Source organism: Hetaerina americana, unplaced genomic scaffold, assembly GCF_022747635.1.
Source record: "Hetaerina americana unplaced genomic scaffold, ioHetAmer1.1.p SCAF_53, whole genome shotgun sequence".
NCBI classification, from domain to species: Eukaryota; Metazoa; Arthropoda; class Insecta; order Odonata; family Calopterygidae; genus Hetaerina; species Hetaerina americana.
The window spans coordinates 1,861,547-1,889,343 of NW_027287128.1; the positions used below are offsets into that span (position 1 = coordinate 1,861,547).

The following is a 27,797-nucleotide window of genomic DNA, read 5'->3' on the forward strand; positions in this document are numbered from 1 at the left end:
AGGGGCGGAGGAGTAGGCACTTGAGATTGTGAATGAAAAACGACCAAACGTTCAATGGACGAAAAAAAATTGGTAAATTTTTATAAAAATTGTGACGATGATCAAAGGCTGCCTCCCGCGGAGCATTCGGCGTAATTGAAGGAACGCTCGCTCCCTCTCCCCAAGTCTTCCTTTGCTCGGACACTTTCCCGAGAGTGGACGGGGAGAGGGCAACGAAGGGAAGGGATCGGGAGAGAACGACGTGTGGAGGTTAAATTGAGAGGGGCGTTAGGTGGATTGTCAGCGGGAAAGGATGGGGAAGAACGGGAGGAGGGGTTCGTCGCTTGCTTTGAAAGGCACGCTAACTCCACGCTGTTTTATATTACACCTTGCTGCTTCTCTTCGGCCTTCACAGGAATAAGTAGCCGCCCTGCCGCTCGATGAGCGCTCCACAATCATCCGCCACACCGGAAAAAAAGCATTGGCCGGCGACCGAAAAAAAGGAAAGCGATATACGAGTAGAGGAGGGAGGAAGTGGTCGAAAAAAACGCTTCGGGTACGAAACGTCTGGAAGAAGCGTCCTGTTGTTCCTCACGGAGACCAAGACGAGATAGGGCCCCGTCTTTCCCTCGCCTCTTTAAAGTGAGTCTCGTGTTTTTCTCAAAAAATTCAGAGAACGTGAGAGAATGAGCAAAAAGAAAGAAAGAAAACATTTCCCTTTCTCCACCCTCCCTCGCGCCCAAACCGGGCGGCGGAGGAACCGTCGGGACGTCGGCATTGGTGGCGGTGCATCGTGATTCACGGAGCTGATGATCGTGGGGGGAGATGGGGAGGGAGAGGATGAATATTTGAGTGGGTTTCAATAAATAAAACGAAGGACAAAAAAGCAACGCACACGGACGAGGCTCGAGGAATTGCGTCACGTGTCAACGTGAGATATAAGTGACGTCACGCGACATTGCCAGGGCTGGATATGGTAGTGAGGAAGCGGAGGAGGGCGAGAGAGGGGGCCCGACGGAGATGGGGAAGGGCAGGGGAGGCGGAGGGAAGCAGAGAGAGCTGAAGGCGAGCTAGGGGCGGGGTGAAGAGGAAGGAAAAAAAAGAAAACAAAAAGTGAGCGGAAGGCGGTGAAGGGAAGACGAAAGGGGAGAACAGGGAGGGGTTGGAGAAGCTTGGGGAGCGCGTGTGTGGGGAGGCGAGAAGGGTGCACAGGTCGCACGCGGGAAAAGATAATCTGTAGCACATTCCTTAGGGAGAGCGAAAGGAGAGAGAGAGAGAGAGGCCTGAGAGCAACGGGGGCAAACCGTATACATTCCGGGAATCGGAATGAGTTCAAGCACGCGCCTCCGCCAGAGTCGAAACAACCCAGTGACTAACACCAAATGACCCATCTCTCTCTCAAGCTGCCCACGATCCACTCGGGGGTAATTGGCTAGGAATCCGAGAGATTTCACCGCCCCTCGACGGTGAGGCTGTGCGTGTGTGTGTGTGTGAGACGGCGCGGTGGGAGTTTCCCTTACAGCCGAACGGATCAGTGAAGGAATCTTCTTTCGTTGCCGAAATGGTTTCGTCATCAACATTAATGAATTGCTCCCATGATTATTAAAAAGAATAAAAACTCTTTCGAGTCGAATAAGCAGCGATTTCCCATATGGCAGATTACTGATTCGGAGGCGGCAATGGGGGGGAGCGAAGGGAGGGGAGGAATAAACGGCTTCGGCCAGAAAATTGCTCGGTGAATGGAGTCTTTTCAGTCTACACGGAGGAAGGGGGAGCGGGGGCGAAGATGGTGGGGGCGACTGGTGAATAGAACCTTTGAGAAAAAATAAATGACGAGAAAAAAAGTACTGTTTCACAACCGCGCGGCTCGTGGATATGTGACATGTATGGATGAATCAATGACGCGAAGAACGTCGGCCTAATCAAAAGAAGACGACCTTCGCTCAACAATTGACCATGTCAAGGAGGCCCGTGGAAGGGCTTTGCAACATCTCTCTCGTAAGGTTAAGGCAAGTGAAAATCATAGTCGTTGCTGGAGACTTCAACGATAGTAACGCTGCTTGAATATGACAAGTCCGTTTTGGGTAAATGGCGGGTGGAAGAGGTGGGCCCCTTCAAATCAGCGATCATCTTCAAAAACGGAGAGAAGAAGAATTTTTAGATGGATACGCGTCTAAATGGAAGCTGGTTGTTAATTGGTCAGGAGCAGTGCCCCTCTAACTGACTTATTATCGACTGACTCGAATTTTTACACCCTAGTGAGAAATTCCAGTGAAACAACGGACTTTCGTTTTATTCGGTCACTGTTAATCCCCCACTCATCAACCCTGTCAGACACAAAACAGGCCCGACACACAGGGTTCCATTTCGGTTCACCGACTATCAGTCCGACATCCTTATCCGTCCGAGCGCCTCCCGGCACCTCTCTTACCTTTCTTCTCGGCCGAACCAAAAGTGACGACCTTCCTCCTCTTCGCCTCGTCTGAGGGCGCCAGGTTCTCTCTGGACAAGGATGACACGAGGATACCCCTGAGGGCGGCCAGCGCCTGTTCGGGAGGGATTCGCTCCCCTCCCTCCATTCCGTAATACGGAGGTAAACCTTTAATGGTGGCAGGTTGGAGGAGGCGGCCGTCAGAGGACCGCCGGGCAGAACGGGGGGCAAAGAACGAGTTCGGCGGTCCAGCGGTCTGCAGGGGTGGGGGAAGGTGGGAGGATCTGAGGTGAAGCAGGGACGGTTGATGGAGAACCGAGAGAGATGTGGAGAGTTGGACCACTGGCGGGAAATACGTTACGCAAGTAGTCGGTTGCTGCGGCCAAGGTGTTCTTTCAGCAATAAAATTGTCAAAAAAAAATGTGGCAAGACAAGGCCAAAGGTGACCCCGTTTCTCTTCTCCAGAGGCAAGATACCACCAAGGAGACAATGAAAGAAGTCGTTACTACACAACTTTGTCTCGAGATGGTATTCGAAGCACGCACGAAAACTTTATTCACTTTAATCCACACAAAACATGTTTACATCCTCGCGCAACCTCAACGCAACGGGAAGACCCGGTAAGTGGTTGGCTTCTCCGGGAGGAGACAAACTAAAACTATGAAGACGCAATCGTCACTCTATTCAAGAAATGGGATGCGGGACACACCAAACTGCACAATATAGTTGGCTTCGACGAGTTAAGTCCCCCTTCCGACGGTCACCGTGAACTCCCTGCCGATCGTGGAAGAGCACCGTTTCTTTGTTTCCTACCCTGCTCTATCCAGCTGCCTCGGAAAAGAGGGGCTACCCCGAGGGGCCGTCATCCATGGAGGCGGGACGCAAAATCCATGACAACGGGCTCTCCGAGGAGGCGTCGGACCGTGAGCGAAAAGACACAGTGGAACGGACCGCGGAGGAGCCACTGGACTGGAGGAAAAAAAACCCACGCACACTCGCCGCCACCTCTTCCTTCATGGATTCACGCACTTTATACCAGCACGTCGTTTCGGCCGGGGAGAAATGACCGACCTGGAGGCCGTAGGCGGGCTTCGGAGCCAGCGACAGCGCGAATAAAGTCACCTACGAGCGCGCGATTCCATCCACACACTGTCGCGCGCGTCTCAGCTATTTGCACTGTAATTCCTTGATGAGATACCTGACTATTTACACCCGGCAGTGGGGAAAAAATACAACCATGCGCCCTCCGGTAGAGGGAGAAAGAAGGAGACCTCTTGTGAAGGCCGTCCTTCCCGCACCTCTTACCACACACGCACTCCTAAAGAATTGAGTGGCGAGGGAAACACCACGAGGAAGCAGAGTGAAATGGAAGGGGTGGAGGGGGTATGGGGGAATGGTGATGGGTGTCGGGGGGAGGGGAGCCGGTGGCGAAGAAGCGAGTGTGAGGAGGGGTTCGGGAAGAATTGGATGGGGGCGGGAGGGGAGGAGAGGAGCAGGGAGGGGAGTGGGGGCGGGGCAAGGCTGGCGCGGGGTGGGGAAGATGTTAAAGACTTTAAGTGGCGCTCGGGTGGGGGGGGCGAGGGAGAGAGATAGAGAGAAGAGTTGGGCTGGAGAGGAGAAAGCTGATTATGAGGAAGGGCCGATGCGGAGGGGGGTAGAAGAGAAGGGCGGTGAGAATGATAGGGAGAGATGGGTGTGAGGGACGGGAGGGGGTTAGGAAAATTTTTAAAGGAAGCGTGGAGGGAGGGGAAGATGGAGGGGAGATATTCACATTCCTTCTTACTCCTCCGCGTGATGTGACATCAACGCCGCCGCGATACCCGATTGGCAAATGACTTGACCCGATGGGCGAGACCCAACGGGAAACTGGCGGTCCCTCGCGGGGACGCGTGTTCGCGTTTTTCCGAGGGACCGCGTGGGTGGATGGGCCGTACCTACACGCCCGACGTCCTTTCCGCCGTCCAACTTTCTTACGTGGGTCGCCGGCCCGAATACCTTCCTCCTCTTCCCTCCCACTGCCCAAAAAGAAACTGCCTCGCACTCCGCAGAGAGGACTCGGCAGGAGGTAAGAATTTACAGGTTTTCCAACTAGAGGATGGAAGGAAGCAATCGTTTTGCAAGAAAATTCCAACCCTCTCCTTCCTTCCCCCCTCTCTACTCCTCCACCTGGAACTCCCTCGGGGAGAGATAAAACATTTAAATGGAGCGCCCGCTTTCGCGTGCGAGGAATAGAGCGTGCAATTAGAAGATTTTTCGGCAAACTTTCCGTCGCGTGAAAGGATGGCATGCGCATTCCGATCATTCCCGAAAATTTGGGGTCGAGGGAGAATAAAACGCACGGGCCATAAACTTCAAGCAACCAGTAGACTACGGCCTCCGACGTGGAGGTGGAAGATAAAGAAGAAAGCGAAATGCCGAGAGGCTAAATCACTCTCCTGGGGCGTTTCTCCACCACGTACGCTACGCATTACAATCACCGATTGAGAATACAATACGATTCACATCCAGAGAACATTGCCTAAAAGTTTCCTTTCCCAGTTACTGCACATTGATATCCTCAGCGACACCTCGATGTCTTCCGAGGAGAGTTAACCGAGGCTTCGATGATTTCGCCACTACCACTCGAACATGGATTCGAGTCCTCACTTAACGAAGTGAAAACTTGAACCCACGAGAGTATCTGAAATGATATATTTTTCGCTTACATGAACGCACCCAAAAGTGGTAGGACTGATTTTCTCTGGCGCGAACGGAACGGTGGAGGGGGGTCTGCCTGGCAGGGTTAGGTGGAGGGGCCATCCTCAAAGAAAATTTCCAGCGGGCGTACGGGGAATGGGAGCAACGTTATACTAAGTGTGTAGCAGCTCAAGGAGCATACTTTGAAGATCATTAAGTCGATGTAAGTATGTCGTCAATAAAATTCTAGTAAAAAAATCAGTCCTACCACTTTTGGGTGCGACCCTGTAGATGTCGAAATGACGTGAACACCATAAATTCCTATTTAAAAAGTATGTAGTGCCAAGCATGTGGCCAACGTGAAGAGGGAGTTCAATAGTAGGCGTCTTAATACGCACTATCGTATGACTATCATCATCGCAATAAATCAATTGTTCGGTAATTAATGTTGAGCCGGACACACGCCATAGCTCACCAATAGCCAATTACGGTCACGTCAGTGATTGCGTTTAGTCAGTAAAGCTTAGTAGTCGGAAGTTCCTGAAAACTTTTTACTGGCAAGAAGTGCAGCTTAATAACCTTTTACCGATCGTTAGTTAAGTAATACGGAATTAGTAATTACTAATCTTATTCAAAAGGAGTAAAATTGAAGAAATACTAACTATCCCTAAACCACAGACGCCAGTGGACTCAAACCCACGGTCGATCATATAATTTGAAACCCACGGCTCTCTACAAATATGGACAGAGTGGGCGAGCCTTGGGGTGGGCTCATGGAGAGTGGGAAGACTAAGGTAGACGGGGATATGGAGGGGAGATCGATGAGGTGGGGAGATAATAGGTCAAAGGAGAGGCATATTGGGCGAGCCCGGAATTTTTAATAATTTTCAAGTTGACAAGACTGTTTAAATTATCGAATGCAGAGAACACGAAAAGCAACATTTTTTTTTACTTTCGGTCCACGCGAATAAAATGTGGATGATTCCAACTTGAGGATTTTAAAAAATTGCCTTTATGATATGAAAGTTTTGACCAGACTCGGGACCACTTATTTGAGAGATAATGTATAGACAAATTTGCGGAGGACAGGAGCCAAAGGGTAAATTGATAATTGTTTACGCTTTGGAGCAAACATTTTCTGAGTGCAAAAAGCAAGAATTATTAAAGAAAAAAACGGAGGTTCAAAAAACGAACGAATAAAATTCCAAAATCAGAATGTATAATCAATGATTTACACAAAAAAACATGCGGTAGCCTCATTTTTTTAAACAATACAATCAGACTCGGAAACCCTCATTCGATACTTTTGATGAAAGATAACTCAATTAAACTTGACTAAAAAATTGCATGCACATGCTTCACCCAATAAATGAAACCATAATTTATTTTTGCAATCGAGAAGCGATTGCACATCATACTAAATACCTCACATACTCAATCAGAAAGTATGCATATCATGTTTTACTTAACGTTATCACAATCAAAAATTGCTACCATAACGGAAAGCGTACAACGATTTCCACGACCCCTTGCGACACTGAAATGAAAGCGTCTCGCGAGTGAAGACTTGGCAAACACTGTATGCTTGAACTCAGTTATTAAAATAAATGAAGAAATGAAAAAAAAGGAAATCAACGCGGGATATTAGCTCGCCATCGTGATGGCGTTAATCCTCACTAATGCATACAGTACGCATTTATTAAATAAACCTTTTTAACTGCCCAATAACTGATTACGGGTAGATACTATCACAGAAATCATACATACATATGTAAAGGAGTTTTCGGAGCGACTCGCAAATGAGACCAGAGTGGTACATAAAAAATACTTATAAAAGGGTCAAATACTATTTTCAGGAGCACGCGGCGTCCTCAAATTTAGTACTTTCGACCGTTTCAGCCCCGTTGACTCTTTTAAGTTAAGTTAATTAAGTTTTCGGTCACGTTTGGTCGAATTTCGGTCGGCTTAGGCCCTGATAATCGAAAAAAAACTCCCCCCAAACCGAAAGAGCTGAAATTGGTAAATTATTTCCATTGAATTCGAACGGGGAAAATATATATTTTTAAGTTGCTGAAATTTTGGCCAACACTTGGCGAGTTGATGGCAATCTCGGCACAGAATCGACCAAAAATTAGGCAGGTTTTTTAGCTATCATGTATCATTTGGGACAGGAAAAGTTTTGGGGAGCCTGGAACTAACAACTTATTTCACTCTGCGAAACTAAAATGACCCAAATTGTTAACTATACCCATTATCTATTTCTTCACATTACACCTCATAACCTTTTTTTTCCTTTGCTAGATAACCATAGCTACAACACCGACGAAAAGTCGTAAGATCAGTATTGAGGCTATGCACATGCTAAGTATTTCTGGGCATATTTGGATAAAATTACGAAAGGACTTGAAGACTATGGTAATATTTATCAACGGAAAATTAAAAAAAAAGGAAAAATACAAAAAAGGGGCAAAATGACTCGCATTTAATACTTCGGTGGTTCCAGCCATCCTCAAAAGTTTAAGAGGAGAGTAAGTAGTGAGTGTGTGTGACCCGTAATCACCGATATTTATTGCGTAATCCATTATGGTTGCAGGTAGTCGGGGAGTGGCGAAGGGAGAAACCGTGAAGACGACTTAAGAGAGAGGAAGGCACCGAGAGCCTTTTGCAATGGACGGCCCCGCCCCCAGTCCGCAGGAAAGGCCTGCGAGGGGGGAGAGGCGACGGAACACTGCACCAAAATCCACTGGTGCCAATAAGGACTCGGGGGGTTATCTTGGACAGAGACACAACGGTATGGTACTGACCCCCGTGACTCACCTTCCTGGTGCGTGTTCGTTAATGGCTAGAGACTTCCATGATGAATACGGATGGGGCACCGACTTCGGAGTCCGTCACGCTGGAATGACTGATGGAACTCAGGGAAGATTAGGTCACGTTGGAAAAGTAAAAGAAAATTTCCTTTCAAACGCCTATTTACATTAAGCACGAGAGTTTATTTTTCAAAGTATCGCATTCACGTCCACCAATAAATGTTTTAAATCTTACCAGAGAGTGTACGGTAAGGCGGATATTTTTGGTAATGAGCACGTCCAAAGATTCCATAACCATTAACAATTTCGAAAATCCCAAAAATGGGCATGTCTAAAGGAAATACTGCGTGAAGGGTGAATAAGTGTAGGCTTGTGTATTCCGCTCGAATAGAGTTTAATAAGTAAAAATTAGGTGACTTTGACAATCAAAATAAGCCGTTTCCTCACATCAATTAATAATTTTAGAATTAAATACTTTAATTACATAAATGAAATTAAAAATCTACGCATACGCTGAAAACAACGAATTACTACCTAGTTTTTTCATAATATTATTATTTACGTGAGACTAGGTTTTTTAGGGAAAAATGTTAAAACAAAAAATCATATACTTCATGTCCAATTTTTCATTAATTTATAATAATTTATTTCCTATGCATGTTATCAGAGCGAACTATCACAAGAACATACAGCTGCAGACGCCAGACACTGTTGCAGACAAGAATACTGAGTCACGGCAAAACACAAAAACCTGGTGGTCAACAAAGGCGAAATGTCTCCATGGGGAGAATACCAATAGAGGTAAAAAAGGGCGATTTAGTGTACCAGTAGGTACCTAAATACTCACAGCAACTTTATAGCAGAGCAGGACCAAAAAATAACTGTACTTCATTACTTAAACTTAAAAATTTTGACCCTCTTCATAAGTTTTATAAGTTGATGCGTCCTAAAACAACACATTCACCCGAAGGGTGGTTTTAACTTACAATTTCAACACATCGGTGGGATACATCAACATCTTTAAAAGTTACAGGTCACTAACCATACATGCCACTAATTTCCAATATTTATACACAATATTCGTTGCATTAAAAAATGAATCAATGTAGACATTTAGATTTAGCTGGACATTTCTAAAATGGATTGTGTTGAAATCCAGAATATTAACGACTGCAGTAGTCAATATTCCGGTAATAATTGCCTTGAAATAAAAAAAGCTAAGTCCTAGGTAGAAATGAAAACAAAAAAATATTAGCTGGGGACCTGCGATAAATTTTTCGGTGTGAAAGGACAAAAATATTTCTTCAAAATGAGGTACTTTCAGTTATTCTATTGCAAGATTTAACAAGTCGATTGTTTATATCCTAACACTAAAGAAAATGTTCGAGAATCGAAAAACTACGATGACGAAAACCAGGCATTATCGCTGGCTTAGGAGAGGCGGAGATTATAACGCCGGTTACTTTTAAACTTGCACAATATTCTAGCTGAAAGTCCTTGAAAAGATTCCGAAGCAAAGAGGTTCTGATAGTTCCAACTCTGGCCACTGGGCGCCACGAATCTTATACACACTCATGCCATCTCGCAGAAGGAATTCGAGCTACTTGCACATTCCCCTTAGCTTCCACCTCGTTACAAGCTTCCGCAAGCAGTAACGACAAAATTATGAATCTAAAAACCATCGGAATTTCTCAATCCATTAAAATTACACTTTTTAATTTCTCCCTCGAAATTTCATTCCGAAAATTTTCATCATCACCTTTCCACGAAGGGGCAAAGGCGAGATTCTGAATCATCCCGTTATGCCCTCCATCATTGAACCTCCGTACCGTATCCAATTAGTCATCATTATTTTCATCTAATCAGAATGTTTCAAGTGCATTAAAATGCTGTAAATGTGCTCACCTCGGACTTTGGCACATAATTTCCTAATGAGCTTGCATCACTTCACGTAGGCAATTGGACGTGGCTGTGAACTGATTGTGATTACATTACTTTCCCGAGCTTCGCTTTAGAAAGAGTCACGGTTTGAATTAAATATTCTCATGGTCACATGCTGGCGCCTCACTTTGAGGGTCAGAGACCCCGTAACGCTTCGCTATTTCTTAAATACGTGAACGGGAGGTTACTTGGCAACAACATAGACTTGATTCACAACAACGTGCCCAAGACGACGAAGCATAAAAAAATATGAATGCCTTATGCGTAAGTAGAAACTCCGAACCGTGAGTTAGTGCTAACAGACGAAAGATGTCTACAAGCTATACAGTGATACGTAACAAGGACAAAACTCTTGGCCTACTTCGTCCAAAGGAAACCGCACGAAACACGTTAATACTATTACAGTTCTTTTTTCTTAATTTCCAACAGTCAAATGTTTTGGCATGGTGGTCGACACGCAACTTTCGGAAAGAATTCCACCGCAAAGGAATTTCGATCACGTCCTATATGAGAAACGAGATAATACATCGCTTCCAAAACCAAACAATATCCCTCTCACTATGCCCTTGGTAACCGATCTGTCTAACGACTTAAATGATTTCGAAACGAAAAAAAATGCGCCATAACTTTCGCAGACAGAAAATTACTTAACAAGAAATGGATACAATCACGTAAAACAAACATCAAGTCAATTAAGTAGGCAGGCCAGTCTGAAAAATATGTTATTTCATAATTGCTACGCCACATTAGGAATATTATGCAAACGCTTGTTTTTCCATCGAATGGAAATCAAAACTAACAACATCCCCAGGATGATGTTAGTTTTGAAATTTGATGAAGGCAAAAGTGTTTCCACTATACGTGAATCACAGAGCCAGATGAAAGTAAGAAGTGAAGCAAATGTAGAAAAATTAGTATTGAAGTCCCCCACGCACAAAGAGAGTAAGTAATGATTTTGAAAATTACATTGCAAAATTCGCAAATAAAACTACAACAGCAGTTTACTATGGGCACCCATGGAATTGTTATTTATCTATCACACATTACATGCTGGCAAAATTTACTCGTTCATAATAAAAAGCCCAACATTGTACCGTAAAAGTCTCATCGAGTATTGCATAGACGTAAATGTAGTAGCTGGATAAACTAATGGCGATGGACAGTTCCCATTTCCCAACTCGGTGAGGTGCATTATTGTACTCGTTGATGGACCGGAGATATTGCCAGCTCACGTCGTAATTCTTCACTCGAGAACAGTAATAGATGAACCCGTGATTTGAGTTTAAACCTTTTCTCCACGCCTAATAACAGATCGATAGGCCCTGCACGTGTCGCCCAAATGCGAGCCTTCACTGAAATATGTAACACCGTCAAAAAACTAACACGCTATCATTTGGATTGCAATCATATAGAGCGATCTGTTATTTTTGATCGCAACGATAAATGTAATGCAATTTAGATGGTTTCGTCATCGACTTGAAGCAAATTTGATCGATTTACCCATTCCTTCATTCCGTTGAACCACGAAAAACGGGCGAAGAAGAAATCGGCAGATGGAAGGAGGATATTTGTTTTTCACGTCTATTCAACTATGTCATTTGATGGAATGACTCAGTCAGCATTATCTTTTTTAATCTTAATATGAGACAGTGCTTCGACCATGAGCAGTTTCCACACTCAAAGAGACTTCATTTCAATCTATTATGTCCCAAACTTACAATGGCGAGATGATTCCTGAAAGGAGGATCTTTACGCCCAATGATATTCAAGCCCATTATTTCACCCCTTTCTAACCGCTTCATTAAGTCTCTTCAACGGGCCAGCGTTATAAAATAATATCCTTCCTTCACAAAACACATTGCAGCTGCCTGAAGATCGTTGGCTACTCGTATCTTCTTGTTTCTTAGCGAAATACATACACCCACCCGTAAGAGAATTTTGAGATATTTATGGAACCCAGGAAGGCATACTTCTAATTCGGAGGAGGCCTACATAATTGGCATAGATATAGCCTATAAAACATATATCCTTTCAAGGGGGTTCGTCGACCGTAGAGGTCATTTCGCAACTTGGGCCCGTCATAGATTGGGCCTTAAAACTCACAATCACCATAAACCTGGAGCGGGATGCGAATCCTCAACCTAACGACCAAAGTTTCGAATCCCAATTTTCAAAATCCGGATTGCTACACTGCGGCAAAGAGTTACAAAAAAAATGGATCATCCGGCACATTTTTCTCGCCATTTTACGTTTGCCAAAAAAATGTAACACGCGATATTATGCGGTCGACGCTCCTTCCCTATGGCAGTCGCATGTGATGTAACTTTAAAAAAAAAGCACACCCAAAATATCGCATGAAATGAACTTCAGATAGCTTCAAAATTTCTGAAACATTTGGAAAGAAATGTTACCATTAAAACTGCGTGTAACATTTATAATATCATCCGCCAATTTCCATTCTTTTTATTATTCAATCGATGCAATTAGAACAAGGTACTAATCAACTACTGCGTTTTGTTTTGGACGTGAAGCGTACTGCAACTTATCCTCATGCAAATGATACAAATAATTAAAAACCTTCCACGAAAAAAAATCATACGACGGAAGATTTGCAATAGATTCAATCAAAGGCAAAAAAACGACAGTGCATTCCAATCTTAAAATGATATCTTAGAATGAAATTGAAAGAGGAATATCCGGGGAAACACTTTTCTTCCGAATCAGCAGTGCGAGTTAAAAACTCTTAAATCTTCAACTCCTACGACCTCCACGACAGCACTTCACGCTCGGGCGCCTAATTTCTTTCGCGACACCGCGCCTCAAAACAATCTGTCCAATCGGCTGACGAACGGGGGGGAAATGAAAGAGGGACGGAGAGAAAGCCTTTCGCCGATTCCGCGCCCGGGTGGATGGAGTGATGACGATATGGGAGCGGCACCGCCCAGGATGAAAGGCGCAGCGGGGTGGAGCGAGCGGGGTTTCCGGAGAGGAGGGCGGGAGGCGTCCTGATGCGGGCCGGGGAAGAAAAAGGGCCGCTCGCAAATCCCTGGAGCGATACACAATGTGGGCGGCGACGGTATCTGAAATGCAGATTACACGCCTCACCCGCCTACCCTTTCGCCCAGTTCCCCTCGAGGTGGGGGGGGGTTGGGAGGAGGTTTAGGGGAGGTCAGGGTCGGGGGATGACGCCCGCTCTGAGGAACGCTGAAGAAGGCTCGCGCATTACACGTATCCTCCATTGTCCCTTATTAACGATAATGACGCGGGCGAAGCATGCGCGAGAGTATTTCCCTCCCCTCTCGAAGGGACGCTCGACGGCGATGGAAAATGGGAAGAGTGATTCTCGGGCCCATGACCTTTGCTCCCGGCCGTATTAATGGGATGAATTAGGTCCTTCACCGAGTCGTCCCCGACGCCCATTGTCTCTTGTAAAACCCTCGATTCAAGTCCCGGGTCTTAACTTCTCGCCTATCTGGGTAATTTCACGTCCGCGCGAGCCACGAAGAATTTTCATTTTCATCCTACTCTCATTCTGGCCCTCGCCCACTTCCGACACTACTCATTGACATGTGGAAGGAAATTCGAGAGTGGGATACAGACGGGGTGGGGTGCGATACCCAGGCCAAGCTAGTGACTTCAAATATCTCCCGGTGCTTCCGCCTTGATCGATATGGGCGCACAGGCGGCCAGGGTTGGCTCGTGATATGGCGGACGACGAGTGGTCGTAATTTTACCTCTCCCAAAAAAATTGCAGCCGAATTCCGAGTTGTCTAGAAACGCGGGCTGGAATCGAGACCTTAGTTTCACTACACAATTTATCCGGGGAAGATGTAGTAATTTCGCATATTTACGTGGAAATGAAAAACTTCGTTCATTACAGTCCTCCTCAAGCGTCGACTTAGAAGTGAGAATTAGACGAAATGAATTTTAATTTTAATGAATTATCATACAAACAAATATCCTTGCAATATAAATGCATCATTATATTAAGCGAAATAATGCAATCAACAGTTTTATACATTTTTTACACAAAATGTATGCGCAATGCTATTCTTTTATATTTTTTTCCTGGAAACATATTCGAGTGACGAAGTAGTTCACGGATATATTTCATTTAAACGCAAATTATGGATGTTTTAATGTTAAATATTAATATAAAACGGCGTGAACCGTAATTGAAAGAATGTACCGCATGAGAAAAATTAATTAGACATGGGAAAATAAAAAAACTCAATAGAATAATATAACTTAATTATGGAGTTACGTCACCATTCACGCCGCCACTGCGGGGAAAATCGTCGGATCGGCGCGTCACCGCCTTGTTTCAAATAGGCGTACGCCGCTGACGTTTGTTCCATCAGTGCACGTCTCCAAAAAAAAGGACCTACCCACAACCAGTGCAGGCGCATAAAAAGGAGAAGCACAAGACACAAAAAACTGAATAGTTGAGGGTAGGTTTATAAAACTCTTGGCACGGTCCTGGCCCAAATAAATTATAGCAGAGTTGGCCATACGCCACGAAACATCGATCCGTACGTATTCATAAGTCGCAAATGTCTATGGAACTGGAATAGAATGGAACGCAACAATAATTGAAACATTTTTCGGCAAATAACTTAATTGTAAGATAAAGGAAATGTTATCTCCTCACTAGATGAGACCCTGGGTAATTACACTTTCAGCATTATTGGGACAGTTTTACGTTGCTGTTCGTAGATACGTACGGAGCTAATTAGAAGGTCAAAAGCTATTCTGGACTCACAATAGAGGGGCACTGTCCTTTTCATTTGCTTACAGAATGAATCACCGGGCGTGCTTCCATCCCCATGGGAAACTTAACAAGCAGCCGCCAAAGGTCAAATGAGGGAAACGCCGGGAACCCCGCCTGTGTGAATTCGAAGATTCCCCCTTCACGCACCTTAGCTCGCTTGCACACAACCTCATACCACTTTCTCAAAAGAAAACACTAAGCCAATTTTGAATCGTAGATAATAGTTATTACAAAAGACATTGCATTAGCGATGCTTTTAAGGAACAAGCAAAACAACGCCGGTCTCGGTGGCGGCGGGGTAGAGTCCTCGCCTGTCAACCCAGAGGTCGTGGGTTCGATTCCCACAAAGGAGAAGATTTCCTCCCTATAGGGCTTGGGTATTAGTGATTGTATACATATACTAAATATTTTTTGTAATTTTATTATATATTGTAATCTTAAAGCCAAAGAGCTGTTTCCGGATTAATGCGAAATAATTAAGCCAAAGAGCTGTTTCCGGATTAATGCGAAATAATTAAATCAGCAATATGACGGCCCTTCAAAAACTCCTAAGAAAATCCAAAATACGGTAAAATACAGCACCAGAAATAGTTTGCTTTTGGTTAGTCTCATCCCTCAGTAGCCTGCTGTTTAAATTTCAGATATGAAGTGGTTTACATTTTAATAGACGATTGAAGAGACAAATGTTTTTTTTATAAAAATGGTATAAAACGAGTCTAGGGCAGTGATTTAACACTTCTTAAAGGGCTTAAAGAGATCACAGCCGAGTTGAATGAAGTTCATGGCACATCTGCTCCTCTGTTTGCCCGCGACTGTTTGCAATTGGATAAATGAGTTTAAAAGTGGCCACGCATCCACAAATGACGAACAACGTTCGGGAGGTTCCATGGAAGTAAGACTTCCTTTGAAATGATTGGACAAATCCACGATATAGTTTCGAGTGATTGACGAATTCAATACGCGAAATAGTCGGCATGTCACTAGATACAGCGTTTCCGATTTTGCACGAAAAATTGGGTGTGAAAAAATATCGACAATATGGGTGCCGCGTTTTCTTTCAGTGGAGAATAAACGCAATCCTGCGATCGATTCGGAGGCTGGTTTGGAGCTTTTCCGTCGCTATCCTGACGCGTCGCCGTCGATACATGACTGTGGACGAAACCTGGATACACTACTACACTCCATGAGAGAAAGGACCAGTCGAAATAGATGGTTTCTAAAGGCGAATCGGTACCGAAAAATGCGAAAACGGTAGAATCGTCCTACAAGATAATGGTCACTGTTTTTGGGGGTGCACTCGGAGTCATCTAAATTGATTACCAGCAAAAAATATCAAATGGAAAATAATCTCTTTCGTTAAGAAAATGCACGGGTGCACACTTACGCAGTTTCGATGGCGAATACTATATTATGGAATTGAAGTTCGAATTACTATAACATCCACCATACTCACCATATTTGGTAAACCCAGTAACTATTTTACTACCGGACTCGAAAACATGGGAATGGATTCACGTCAAACGAGGAGATCATCGCCAAAAGAGATGCCTATTTTTAGGACCTTCCGAAATCCTACTTTTTGGACGGCTTAAAAAGTTGGAGAAATGCTTGAAAAAGTGTACTGAGTATATCTCCTTTTAGGAGATAATGCTGAAAAATAATCAATCGAGTACGCAAAATTGCAAGGGGCTCTAAGGCAATTTTTAAACGCTCGGCATTAAGTAAATTATGCTGAAATAAGCAGATGGTGCCTAGAGTGACCACAGCTAAAATGGAACTCTATGCCAACGCACACCGTAAAATTTTAATGAGCCCCTCACCAAGTTCCTTTATGATTTAAAGAAACGCTTCCAATCCTGCTTGTTCCGAAATTTGCTTTGAGCTAACGTGGATTCCAATATTTAAACGAAATGTTTATCTTTTTGAATACCCGCAAATATCATGTAGTCGAATCAAAAAGTGATTTCCATCCGTATTCCGCATGCATTTAGGCAATTCTGTGACAAAAACTATGCGTTAATAACTCCTTTCGAAAATTCTGCATTCGGTCAAAATTTAAGGTGCGTTACCGAAGGCCAAAACCACCTTATTTCAGCAATTGCATGCACAAATGTCAAATATCGAGTTACCATTACGGCGATTTCTCGAAGTGGTCTAATGTTTAGGGATAGTGAATGCAATTGTCCACTTATTGTTCCACTTCGAATACTATTAATGGACTGTCTTAGCAGGGGCATTACCTAAAACCACCCTCACTTAGAAAATTCGAATTTTTTATCATATTTCTTCGCGTCAGCTGCAATTAACAACACAGTATCAGCCTTAAAAATTACGAAACTTCCCGGAATGACATTTACATTTGTCTCCAGCTGCAAAGCATTGAACGAGGCGAGGGAAGTTAAAATGGAAAAAGTTGAACTTAAGCAAAACAACGGCACTGAGATTACGAAACCAATTACATCCGAGCGGCCGAGTCCGAGGAAGAAAACTCACCCGTGCCAGGGAACCCAAGATAATCTTTTCTAGGTCGCTGCCATTTTTGTTACCGCAACGCCAATAAGTACACTGCGCGGGCGACTCCTCTCCTTTTGGGATCCCAGAGGGATAACTTTCGGTGTTAAATGGGTTCTGGGGAAGCGCGCGGGGGAGTCGAAAGGGTGACAGATGGGGGCAAGACGAGAGGGGGTTACGAGGGAGTTAGATGAGGGGCGTGCAGACCTTTGGCAGCCGTCCCTAAGGATTCGAAACGGATAAGAGGATAGAGTTCGGGCGGAGGCGCCTCCATTGACTTGGCAACGGTCGCGAGCGCCAAACAAACGTGGTAGGGCGACGTCAATGCGACTTTTTTTCGCAATGGTGGACCATTAAATGCGGCAAAGGGGATAGATAGATAGATAGATAGATAGTGGTCTTTATTTGGGCGAAATTGAGACCAAATGGTCCCTTCTTCCATTTAATCCATAAGGGGATGAGGGTACGGAGGCGGAGGACCGACTCGAGATGGAGTGGGGATGGACTTTGTTGACTCGAGCATTAGGGATGACGAGGTGTGCACCAAATATTTTCTTGTCCCTCGCGAAGACAGCGCGTTCGTTCCCAAGAGAAACAAGGATCGTTTGGGAGGACGAAGGGGAGGGGGAGGAAGCGACTGTTAACGGAAAAGGAGAGAAAAATGGAAAAGTGGAAATGGAAGATGTGAGGAAACACGAAGCTGGTATTACTCGTTCGATGAGGGAACTACTCCACGAGGAATCGCTCACGTCCCTTCACAAATTACCCCTGCGACCAAGTCGACTTCTTCGCAGCCAAGATAATGGCTCGGCAGTTCGACGTGGCTCTTCCTACTAAACATGCATTCGTTAATCCTTCGTCACGACCGATTTCACAATGCGCAGTCTATCTGACTACCACCGATTGCCGATAGTCTCTCGGGGGTGAAGTAGAAAATATTTCATTAAATTTAGTATAGGCGCGTAGGATCTCCAACCCTCCGCCCACTCACCTTTTAATCAGATTTTTTACACAAAATGAACCTCTTATTTGCTCCTCATCAAAATTACACAACATCGGGTGTAAACGACCGGAAGGCATCAAGAAACGAATAAGAGGGGCATATGTTTTTTTTCTTATTTCCACAGCAAATTCTACTTCCTCGAACCAATGAACAGCAACGAAATGTGCGTGGTTAATTTGAAATACGCATTTTATTCCTGTCCCCACTCTACCATACTCGTTTCTCGGTAAGCAAGGTACTAAGCTTACACGGAAAATTACCCACGTGACATCATCCATGCAACATTATCTTTCAAATGCAACACGAGACTGCCATTTCAAAATGAGTTGCGAGACTACTAATTTCGCATTGTGTCTATTACCACCTTTCCTCGGAGTAAACATAGTTCAAGAGGAGCACATAATGGCAACGACAAAAACAAAAAAATATTCAAAATGAAGAGGCCAAAGCATTACTCTAGTATCCATGGCAATTGGCTAACATGATTTCACGTCCAATAATTAGAATTTCAACAGGATATTACACAAACGATCGAAAAGTCCAGCGTGTGAAAGGGGAGGCAAAAAAAGATGTATGGCGCTTTCCAAACGTCGTCTGGATACTACTCCCTTGGGGCCAACAGACTTCCTCGTTTCAAGAATGGGCCCCCATCATAAAATCAAATTCTGAGCGAAGTGAGAGAGGAGTCTTGAGTGCCCTCAAACTTATCCCGGACCTGTGCCCATCCACTCCCACAAGCAGAAGTTAATTCAGGCAACGCGTGGCAGCTTCCCTCCGGACAGGTTAAAATGCTGGCCATATGCTGCTCTATGGAAGTCGATCCCAATCGCCAAACAGCGTGTGGGCGTACCTGTACCTCACTCAAGGGTCAGCAACCCAACGATCTGCGCCCGCGTACGGCCACTCCATTGCTCTGACCCCCCGCTATGAAGTCATCACCGTAATTTTCGACGCATTGCAGATGTAGTATGCATTTGTAGCACATGTATGTAGCTTGTGTTGATTTACAGGTATGAAAATAATCAATTTCTTACGATTTATTATTTAAAGTCTACAGTGTCTCGTGGCTAATATGGCCGGCAGTATTTTCAATGCCATCTCCTTTCTAAGGTACGATAGACCGATGACGGTCCACGACTTTCGCATGAATAAAAAATAATAATCCCTACTCCATAAGATTAACAGCTGAATTACTCGTCTCGGGTATTTTAAGACGCGAGTTCCAGTTCTAAGCTTTCCTAATTTTTTCTCACAAACTGATTTTACCATTAAGTTTAAATTTCTTTAATTTCTCAACGTCATCTCTCCGAAGTAGTAAAACATTTTCCACGTCTACGACATTCCATGGCCGCCAATAACACTCCCCTTTTGCCTTCTTAAAAAACCGACTATTCCGTGGCCGAGGCTTCTCTGGTTTGTCGTCCAACGACATTCAGCCCTCTTTAAACAGTCGCACCCACGAACACGCGTTTTTCACATCCATAACACCATCACCGCATGCCTCCCTCAATTGCGATAAATTCCGTGGGATGCTAAAGCACACTAGTTGAGAAAACAGATTATCACGCTGTCATTGTACACTAAACGAGGACATTTTAAGTACTGAAAACGCTTCTCACTCTTGCGGCAGAAATAGGATACATGCACACTGTACGGTGCAGCCATCTATACCTTTAATTCATAAAAAGTACAGCGCATTTTAAGGTAAACCACATCTTTATACATAGTACAGACCAAAGAAAAAAATTAGGTGGCCTTAGAGCTTTGGACGCACCTCGTAGAATTCTAAACAACTGCGGTCGACTAAACAGAATATTATCACCGATAATATTCAGCACGCATTTATCGACATACACCTGAAATCGCGCGTATGAACATAGGAATGTCATTTCACCAAGAACTTAGGGTTTCACCAAGAACTGTTTCTGAGTCACTACATAGGCTTCTTTTTCTTCACGAACAACGCAATATAAAATCGCTCAATTGACTCCGACATTCCATCTCACTGAATCAAGTTTCGCGGAAAAATACAATGCAATACAAATTTGACGGTTGTTTGCAAATAAAATTAACGCGACTCGCGGGAAGAAAATATCGGATTCTTTAATGTCATTGGTGAATTGGCGATAGATAGGCAAGGGAGGATGAACTTAAAGAGTGAAAAAAAAGGATACTCGCTTAAGTTTATCATACGCGGCGATTTCTTACTGATGCGTTCCACGCAGTGAACACACGATGACGAGGACTGAATTAAAACGTCACATCCGGCTAGCGGTGATTAACTGCTGGTAATTTAAATTCATTTTCCTGTCGCATGAAGAGAGGTACTCTCCAGCGTACGGCCAAAATGGTAACGTGGATTTGACTGTAATAAATGGATATTTGTGATTCCGTCTCAAGTCGGGTATTTCTGGTAACCAAAATGTTACCTGATGATGACTTCGTAAGTCGAAACCTTGGTCGTGTATAATAAAATATACGTGGAATAACTAAGTATTTCTTTTCCGAACCAAAATCTCGATGTTTAATCCATCTTAAGTAATCTGATGAAGCTGACAACGCAGTTAAATGAAACTCAAGACTTCCTTACTATTGTGTAACGTTCTGGGGAGAGAAAATACAAACGAAGGAAGGAAAACACATAACCTTGTGGGCGTCTGAAACAAATATTCAACGGCTTCCCCACATAAGAATAGAGGCCTCTATACAAGGTGCCAAGACATCACTAGCAATATAGGCCAACGTTTTCATACTATGCCTTTAAATGGCCACGAACTCCCTCATGCCAAGTAGGATGCCATACCCGCTAGGATTATTGCTTGGTATGACATTTATCCGTCCTTAACTATAAAAGGGAATGCGCATAGCGTTTGTTCACAGACCATTTTGAAGACACTTGGTCACGAGACACTCCCAAGGACTGAACGGAAATTTAAAAACATCTCCGTTTTTATCCATCGATCCAAAATATTTGAACTTAATTTATAATGGAGAGTGAACATAATTAATTCTAAAATAATAATAAGAAACTTTAAAACTTAACTTTCAAAGGTAAGTAAAAAAATCGTCCATTCCAGCATAGATTATCTTTTATACATAATTAGGATTTCCTATACGACAGTGGTTTCAAACAAATCACAATGTGAATTTAAAACTTAAGAACGATTGACAGATTGTAAGTCATCGAATCCAAACTACTCAGTCGGGATTTTATCTACTCTGCATCCTTTCAACCGAACTAAAATCATCCAAAAAATCTCGCCTAATTTTGCTGGGTAACTGACATTCATAAACCTCTCGAATGTCAAACAACGACCCACGCAACGCTCAACTTAGGGATAAAAGCACCCGTAACAGTGACCACAATACATTAATTAAAGGAGCAATATAAATCACTAACTTGGAGGCAAAATTCTGCTCCGGAACACATCTTTCTTCCCAGAATCCACTCTGAATTCTTCCACAGAAATGGAATTGCCGTATGAGTAAAAAAAAAGGAGGTCTCCCATCTGTAAAAACAGCCACGCTGGTTCCGCACTTTCACTTACTGAAAATGGATGGAATGCAACCAATGCCAATCACGATGGAATTCACGCCCTTAGCACAATGGAACCAGGAAAATCCGCATTCGAAGAGAGGTTTGCGAGTGCCGATGCTACCCATTTGTGAAACATTAATGATGACAAAAGGAGAGCGGGAAACGTGGCGTACCATGGCGATAAAATGCTCCGAGTAGTAGTCCGAACTCCATGAGTAGTCCGAAAAGTAATAAATAAAAAAAACTACGATAGTTTAGCTACGTTATTCCAAGTGAAGTAGATAATCGATACGTCGCAGAACAATGATAGGCTGTCGCAACTACCTACTGCGCTCGACCCACATTTTATATTGAACGGACCCGACTAAATGCGGAATGTCGCGATTTAAAATTCCACGGCAATTTTGGGAACACTCCGCGACTTTCTATTCTTCCCCTCCCGAACACACCCGAATTATATCGCTAAGTTTTCCGACTCTTTTGAAATACAGGAGACCGAAACGTGATGGTTGATAATGGAAACCCTTATCTTGACTCCGCTTCCGCACATTCTACGGATACCCATCAAGGGTGCTCCACGCAGTCTTTCCTCGCATCCTTTTCTGTCGGCCGTTGACCACTCGGCCTAGCATTGCCAAGGAAACCGAGGATTTTTATCAACAAAAAACGTTACCACAACATAGAAAGAAGTCACAGATGAGCGATTTAGGGCAGGGAACGACAAAAAAATTGTCAGGAAAGTACTTTTGCAATGAGCTATGAAATATGAGAGCTTTATTTCTTCAAGCAATGACCAAACAATAAATTTACCGTAAAACAATTCTATGGAGTATCGAAGGTGGCATTGTAAAAAACTTATTGTGTAACATATTGGCAGTGTTTAGCATGAACAAATTTGAAATCGTTTTCCAAAAACATTGCACCAATTATAGTTGAAAATATAAAAATAATAATAATTCACTCTGCAGTCATTCTGAGCTCACTAACAACAAAAGAAAAATACCAGAGGTATAGTGTCCAAAAAAGAGTAGTCCCAACTAGAACAGCCACAAGAGGACACCGAACGAGAGTCGGATATCACAAAAATATATATTAACAGTGCAAAGCAAAAGAAATGAATAAAGCGTTGCGTGGATAGCGAAGCACAAGGAAAATCTGGAGGAAAAAAACCCAGAAGAGTATAGAGGTGCGTGAAGAAAATTCCCACTGAAAAGTTCTCTACATCTCTCACCCGCACAAGCACACACACTCTCACACAACTCCAGAATGCATTCTGACGTAGGAGTGGGAAATTGCAAAGCGATAATGAAACTTAGAAAACGATCCCTTTTGGCTTAGTGCCGAGCTCTGCTTTAAGCTCTCTGCAAGTGGACTAGAGGGATGAGATTTTCCATAGGTTCCGTGAGTCATGACACCACGGAAAGAAATCAATTGCATCATTTTTTTAAATTTCTTTGTGTCAGCAATGGAAGGGGTTATGCGGGGAAATTGAAAAGTGAAGAATATAAGATATCACAAGAGGAAAACACCTGTGCGCCATGATAAAGAAAAGATTTTTCTTAGCGAGGGATGTAAATATTTCTTCAGCCAGATTGTTTGAGTGTTAAATTAGCATTTAAAGGAATAGCCATTGAAAGTTCAACCGTTTAAATAATTCTTTTCTGGCTGGTAGAAAATGCGAGTTTAAAAGTTTCAAGTAATCCGAGAACTGTAATTTATGAAATAACAATAGACAAGAGACATACTCCGCCTAGGATATAGGTACGCTCGTTTTACGATTACATTACTCAGCTTATCCAACAGTTTGAATTTTTTTAAGCCATAGAGAATCACAACGATTTAAAGTACAACGCCAATAAAAATCCCTTAGCAGACTTATAGCTGGAAGGACAATGGAACCTTATCATGGGCATAGGAAAACGATCATGAAAGCCATCACCATTTAAAACGGCTGTGTGAATTACTAGACATGCGCTACGCTTTCAATGGTTGTGAAACTTCACCTGTATATATTTGTCATATTCAACGATTTAAATCAAATTACGAAGGTATTTTAGGTATCAAGGCCCCGGAGAAGAATTACACCGAGGTTTTTGTAAAAAAAATGTTGAGTTAATAATGCTTATAGAGAAATTCATGTATAACGAGTACGTTTTAAGTTAAAAATATTCATCAGTCTTTTAACATTCAGAATGTTGGGCCAAACTAGCTTTTCTGAAACAAGCAATAGAAAGTGAGCCTTGACATTTTTGCCGCATCACGTCCGAGACAACAACCTAAAAATACTAGCATCTCCCCTCGTGAGTGCACCCCCACGGAAAGATGAGGCTGGTTATTACGAAAGATATAAAAAGGAAGCTCGTCTCACGGGACATGTGCTCTACATTCCTCACGTGGTTCCAAAGGGTGTTTTTTTAGCCGACATTTGGGGGGGGTCGTGGAAGGGGGGCCTCGTAATAGTGGGGACGTTGTGATTGGCTCAGGCGCCACTCACTCACTCACACAGCCACACGTTCCCAGACCCCGCTCCCTGACCATCCAACAGGTTCATGCTGAAGCGGAGTCCCGCAAGATCCTGTCTCAGCTGTCGCTCATCCATTGCGAGGGCGCGCCTCGGCAACAGGAGCCAGTGGTCAGCCTTGTCGTCATCGTCGCATGCCTCCTCCGCTGGGTCCGCTGGAGCGCACACGGTGGGGCACAGCGAATCCCTGCTAGCCCTGAGGCTCCTCCGACCGAGGGGCGCACTGCCCCCACCGTTCCTCTTTGACCTCTCCCAAGGGTGGAGGACCCCAGCTGCGACCCCATTGCCCTTCCCGGCGTCGGTCTCCTCCTCGGCCCTCGCCGCGGCGACACCGCCTTCCTCCGGAATGGGTGGGCGGGCGGGTCTCTTGCGAGAGTGTCGCGGGGGTGGCACGGGCAGGCCGTCGTGGCCGGGATCCTTGGCCGCCGCCTCCACCCCCTCCACCGCCGCCCCCGACTCTTCTTCTTCCTCCTGTTTGGCCACCCCTCGCGAGGCCGCTGCGACGGCGGCGGCGACGACGGCGGGAGACGCTAGGGAGGCACCCGCCGCCGGCGTGTGGTCGCCGTTGCTGTTGCCCTTGCTGTGATGAATTATGCGTGGGCGACGGGGCTCAGGCCTGGGGGCGGCGGGGGGTGAGGACCGGAGGTGGTGGAGGAGCGTCGGCGACGGACAGCGCGGAGGCGGGTCTGGCAGCGCCGCGCTGATCATGGTATCCCTCCCCGGAGGAGATAACCGAGCGTCGGGCCCCCACTGCCCACTATCCGGTTTTCACCGCCGCCGTTGCGATGTTTCGGAAACAGAGGGACGCTCCCAGTGCAAGAGAGAAAGAGCGAGAAGGAAAAATTACGTCCGAAGGGCGGGAGCGAGCAAGCACAAAAAAATACTTTCGTGAACGGCTCTCACGCCGACGGCATGGCGGCGGAGGACGTGGAAAGACGGCCGGATGAGCGAAATGGTAGTCTCTCGGGTCCCACCAATCGAATCAAGCCTACCATTGCGCCAGTTCGAATCACGTGGACTAGGCACGGATACAAAGGAGGAGGCGGCGTCTCCTGCACTCGGGCACACGCAATCACGTGCGCACACGCAAGAAGCACAGGCCACTACTCGATGACGGAGCACGAGGGAGGTTAATCTTCCAAGTGGACAACCACCAACAGCGGTCGTCGCCGTCTCCGCCGCGGGGCTGTGGCCTGGAATGCGACGCTCCTCCCGTTTTGGACTCGTCCTTATCGGGACACGGCACGATTCTGTCGAGCTCCCGCGATGGACTCGGCGGTATGCAGGCCTTCCGAGAAGACATCGGTCCCCTAACGTCAACCCAGCCCCGTCGCCACCTCCTCTTTCTCCTCCTCTTCGCTCGCTCTTACTGAGAGACCTCGAGATTCTTCTCACCCCTCACGGCCTCTCACACACCGCATTCGTCCTCGTCGCGTGAAAAGACCGCCGATTCCGCAGCTCCGGTGCACCGGAATTTTACGGCAGGGAAGAAGTCACCCGGGGGGCGCGCGCGCGCACACACACACAAAAACACAAAGACACACACACGACGTTTCCTTGCGGGCGATTAGAAATAGCACGACCGAAGACACCTCCGAGCGAATTCCCCCGCGCTCTCCCTCTCACTCACTGGCGCACACTCACTCCTCTTCCACACTCGCCCACCTTCCTTCCCCCACCGCCGAAGCCGACACTCCCTTCCTCGCACAATGCGATTGGTGACTAACTCTTGAGGACGGTCGGCTGGGAGAGAGGGACGCACAAGGGCGAAGAAGACTCTCCCCACCCTACCTGAACGCACGCTCGTCTGTGTGCTCCCTGCACACCTCACGTGCGCGCTGCGGGCCTATGCCGCGCGCGCGCCCAACTCGGCCCCGGGACCGCCACGCGGGAGTATGCAGGGCCGGGTGGAGGGGAAGGGGGGGGTTTGCTATGAATGTGTGTCCCTCCCTCGGCGGGCACACCTCGAGGCGTTAACGTGCGGAGTCTGCCGTCTATTCCGCGGACGTGCGGAACTGAGGGATGACGACGAGCGCGCTCGCGCCGACGCCGAGCGAGACGCGCGGGGTCCAACCACACTCGCCGTATCGCAGTCGAGAACTGAACTCGGATGTAAGAGTAAGCCCCCTCCGGCGGGCATCTCCTCGCCCCCCTCCTTTCTGCCCGTTCCCCTCCTTCCCTCCCGCCGCAACCTCCTCCCCTCGCCCACTCCGACCTCCTCCACTTCTCCTCTTCCCATCCTCCTATCCTCCCCAACTCCTCCCTCCCCACGTTCCTCAAGCAACCTCTCTCTTCTCTGACTCTCTCTCTCTCTCTCCCTCTTCTCTTCATCGCTCACACTTCCTTCTTCTGTTGCTGCTGCTCTCCCTACTAACACCCCACCACTCCATCTCCCAGTCTCTGCCTCCTCCAGACGGTCAGGGTGACGGTCGAGGGACTGGCACGTTAATGGGGTGGAGAGGGCAAATGCGTAATGGATAAACTAGAGTTTTAACCGATCAAAGGCATTACCCTTCCCGCTCGGGTAGCGACAGACCACCTATCGGAAGAAGCATATCATCATCGCGGGAAACGACAATCCGGCGGTAAACAGTCATTCAAGGAGTAAGGGGTGTGGAGTAAGAGGACCTAGGACCCTATGGACACAAATGGAAAATTTATTTCATTTCGGACGTGGATTTATGTTCCCCTTTTCGAGATACCCATTCCACCGAATAATCATATCGACACATTTTTGCTATGCCTCACGCTCAGAAAGATTCACCCTCTCGTATTCACCGCATTCAAAGCACCTTTTTCCTATAGCTTGATTTTACTACGATTTACCATTCCGTTTCACATGTAACATTGGTTTCCAATGTCCTATCATTTTCGAAATCTGCATATATCACTACCAAATGCTTAAGGTAACAAACATTAAACTCATATGGGGAAGTTAATATTCACGGATTAAAGTATCCAAAAGAGATACCCAATCGAGATCAGTTAACATGTCAAGGTAAGGGGGCAGAAGTAATAAAGAAGAGATATAATCGCATTTCATTCTATCGTAATATTAGTCTGTGTGATTCAGCATAAAAATGCCCACGCTAGAACCTTCACTGCATCTCGGAGCTCAACTAGGGTCATGGTTTCCAACCGTTATTTCATATTCTACTAATGACGAAAAATATTTGAAGGCACAAAAGAACGTGCCTTATCTGTGGTTTCAAGCGTTTGCCACACTCAAATGAAATTTCCTAGCCCACGCCACATTAAAAGTGGAAAAAACAAATAAGCGGCATGTAGCTCGATTACCTCGTATAATGGCGTACAAAACTGAGAACAGATTAACGTATTTTTACGTCCAATAACATAGGAGAGTCATTTAAGCTATACGGGTCGAGAGTGCGTGCCTGAGATATAAAAATCGACGCCCTTCGTGGCCCCTCGCTGGACGGCTGGGGAACTGAGGAGGGAGAATGGGGGGATAACAGTGATATGACGTGTTCGGCGTGACCTAGATGCAATCCTTAACGCTTACGGTCCTAGGACGCATCCGACGGAGAGGATCCGATCCCCCCTCCCCAAAAAATGAACGGAGTCGGCGATGCGTTCACGCAAATGGAGTGTTTCG

The 27,797-nt window shown here is 45.4% G+C and overlaps 1 protein-coding gene across 10 annotated transcripts in view; it reads right to left on the reverse strand.

Moving 5' to 3' along the window:
• Positions 1 to 27,797, reverse strand: part of ens (MAP7 domain containing protein ensconsin) — a 202,334-nt gene that overhangs the window by 92,565 nt on the left and 81,972 nt on the right. For 7 of the 10 annotated variants that reach the window (XM_071593196.1, XM_071593194.1, XM_071593195.1 and 4 more), the window contains exon 1: positions 24,163 to 26,260. The exons of 2 other annotated variants lie outside the window; for them this stretch is intronic. In XM_071593196.1, coding sequence (XP_071449297.1) covers positions 24,163 to 24,889 — 727 coding nt within the window. In that variant the 5' untranslated portion in view covers positions 24,890 to 26,260. Of the gene's footprint in view, positions 1 to 2,410; positions 2,612 to 24,162; positions 26,261 to 27,797 lie in introns of those variants that run through there. One more of the 10 variants, XM_071593199.1, reaches the window with a different exon arrangement.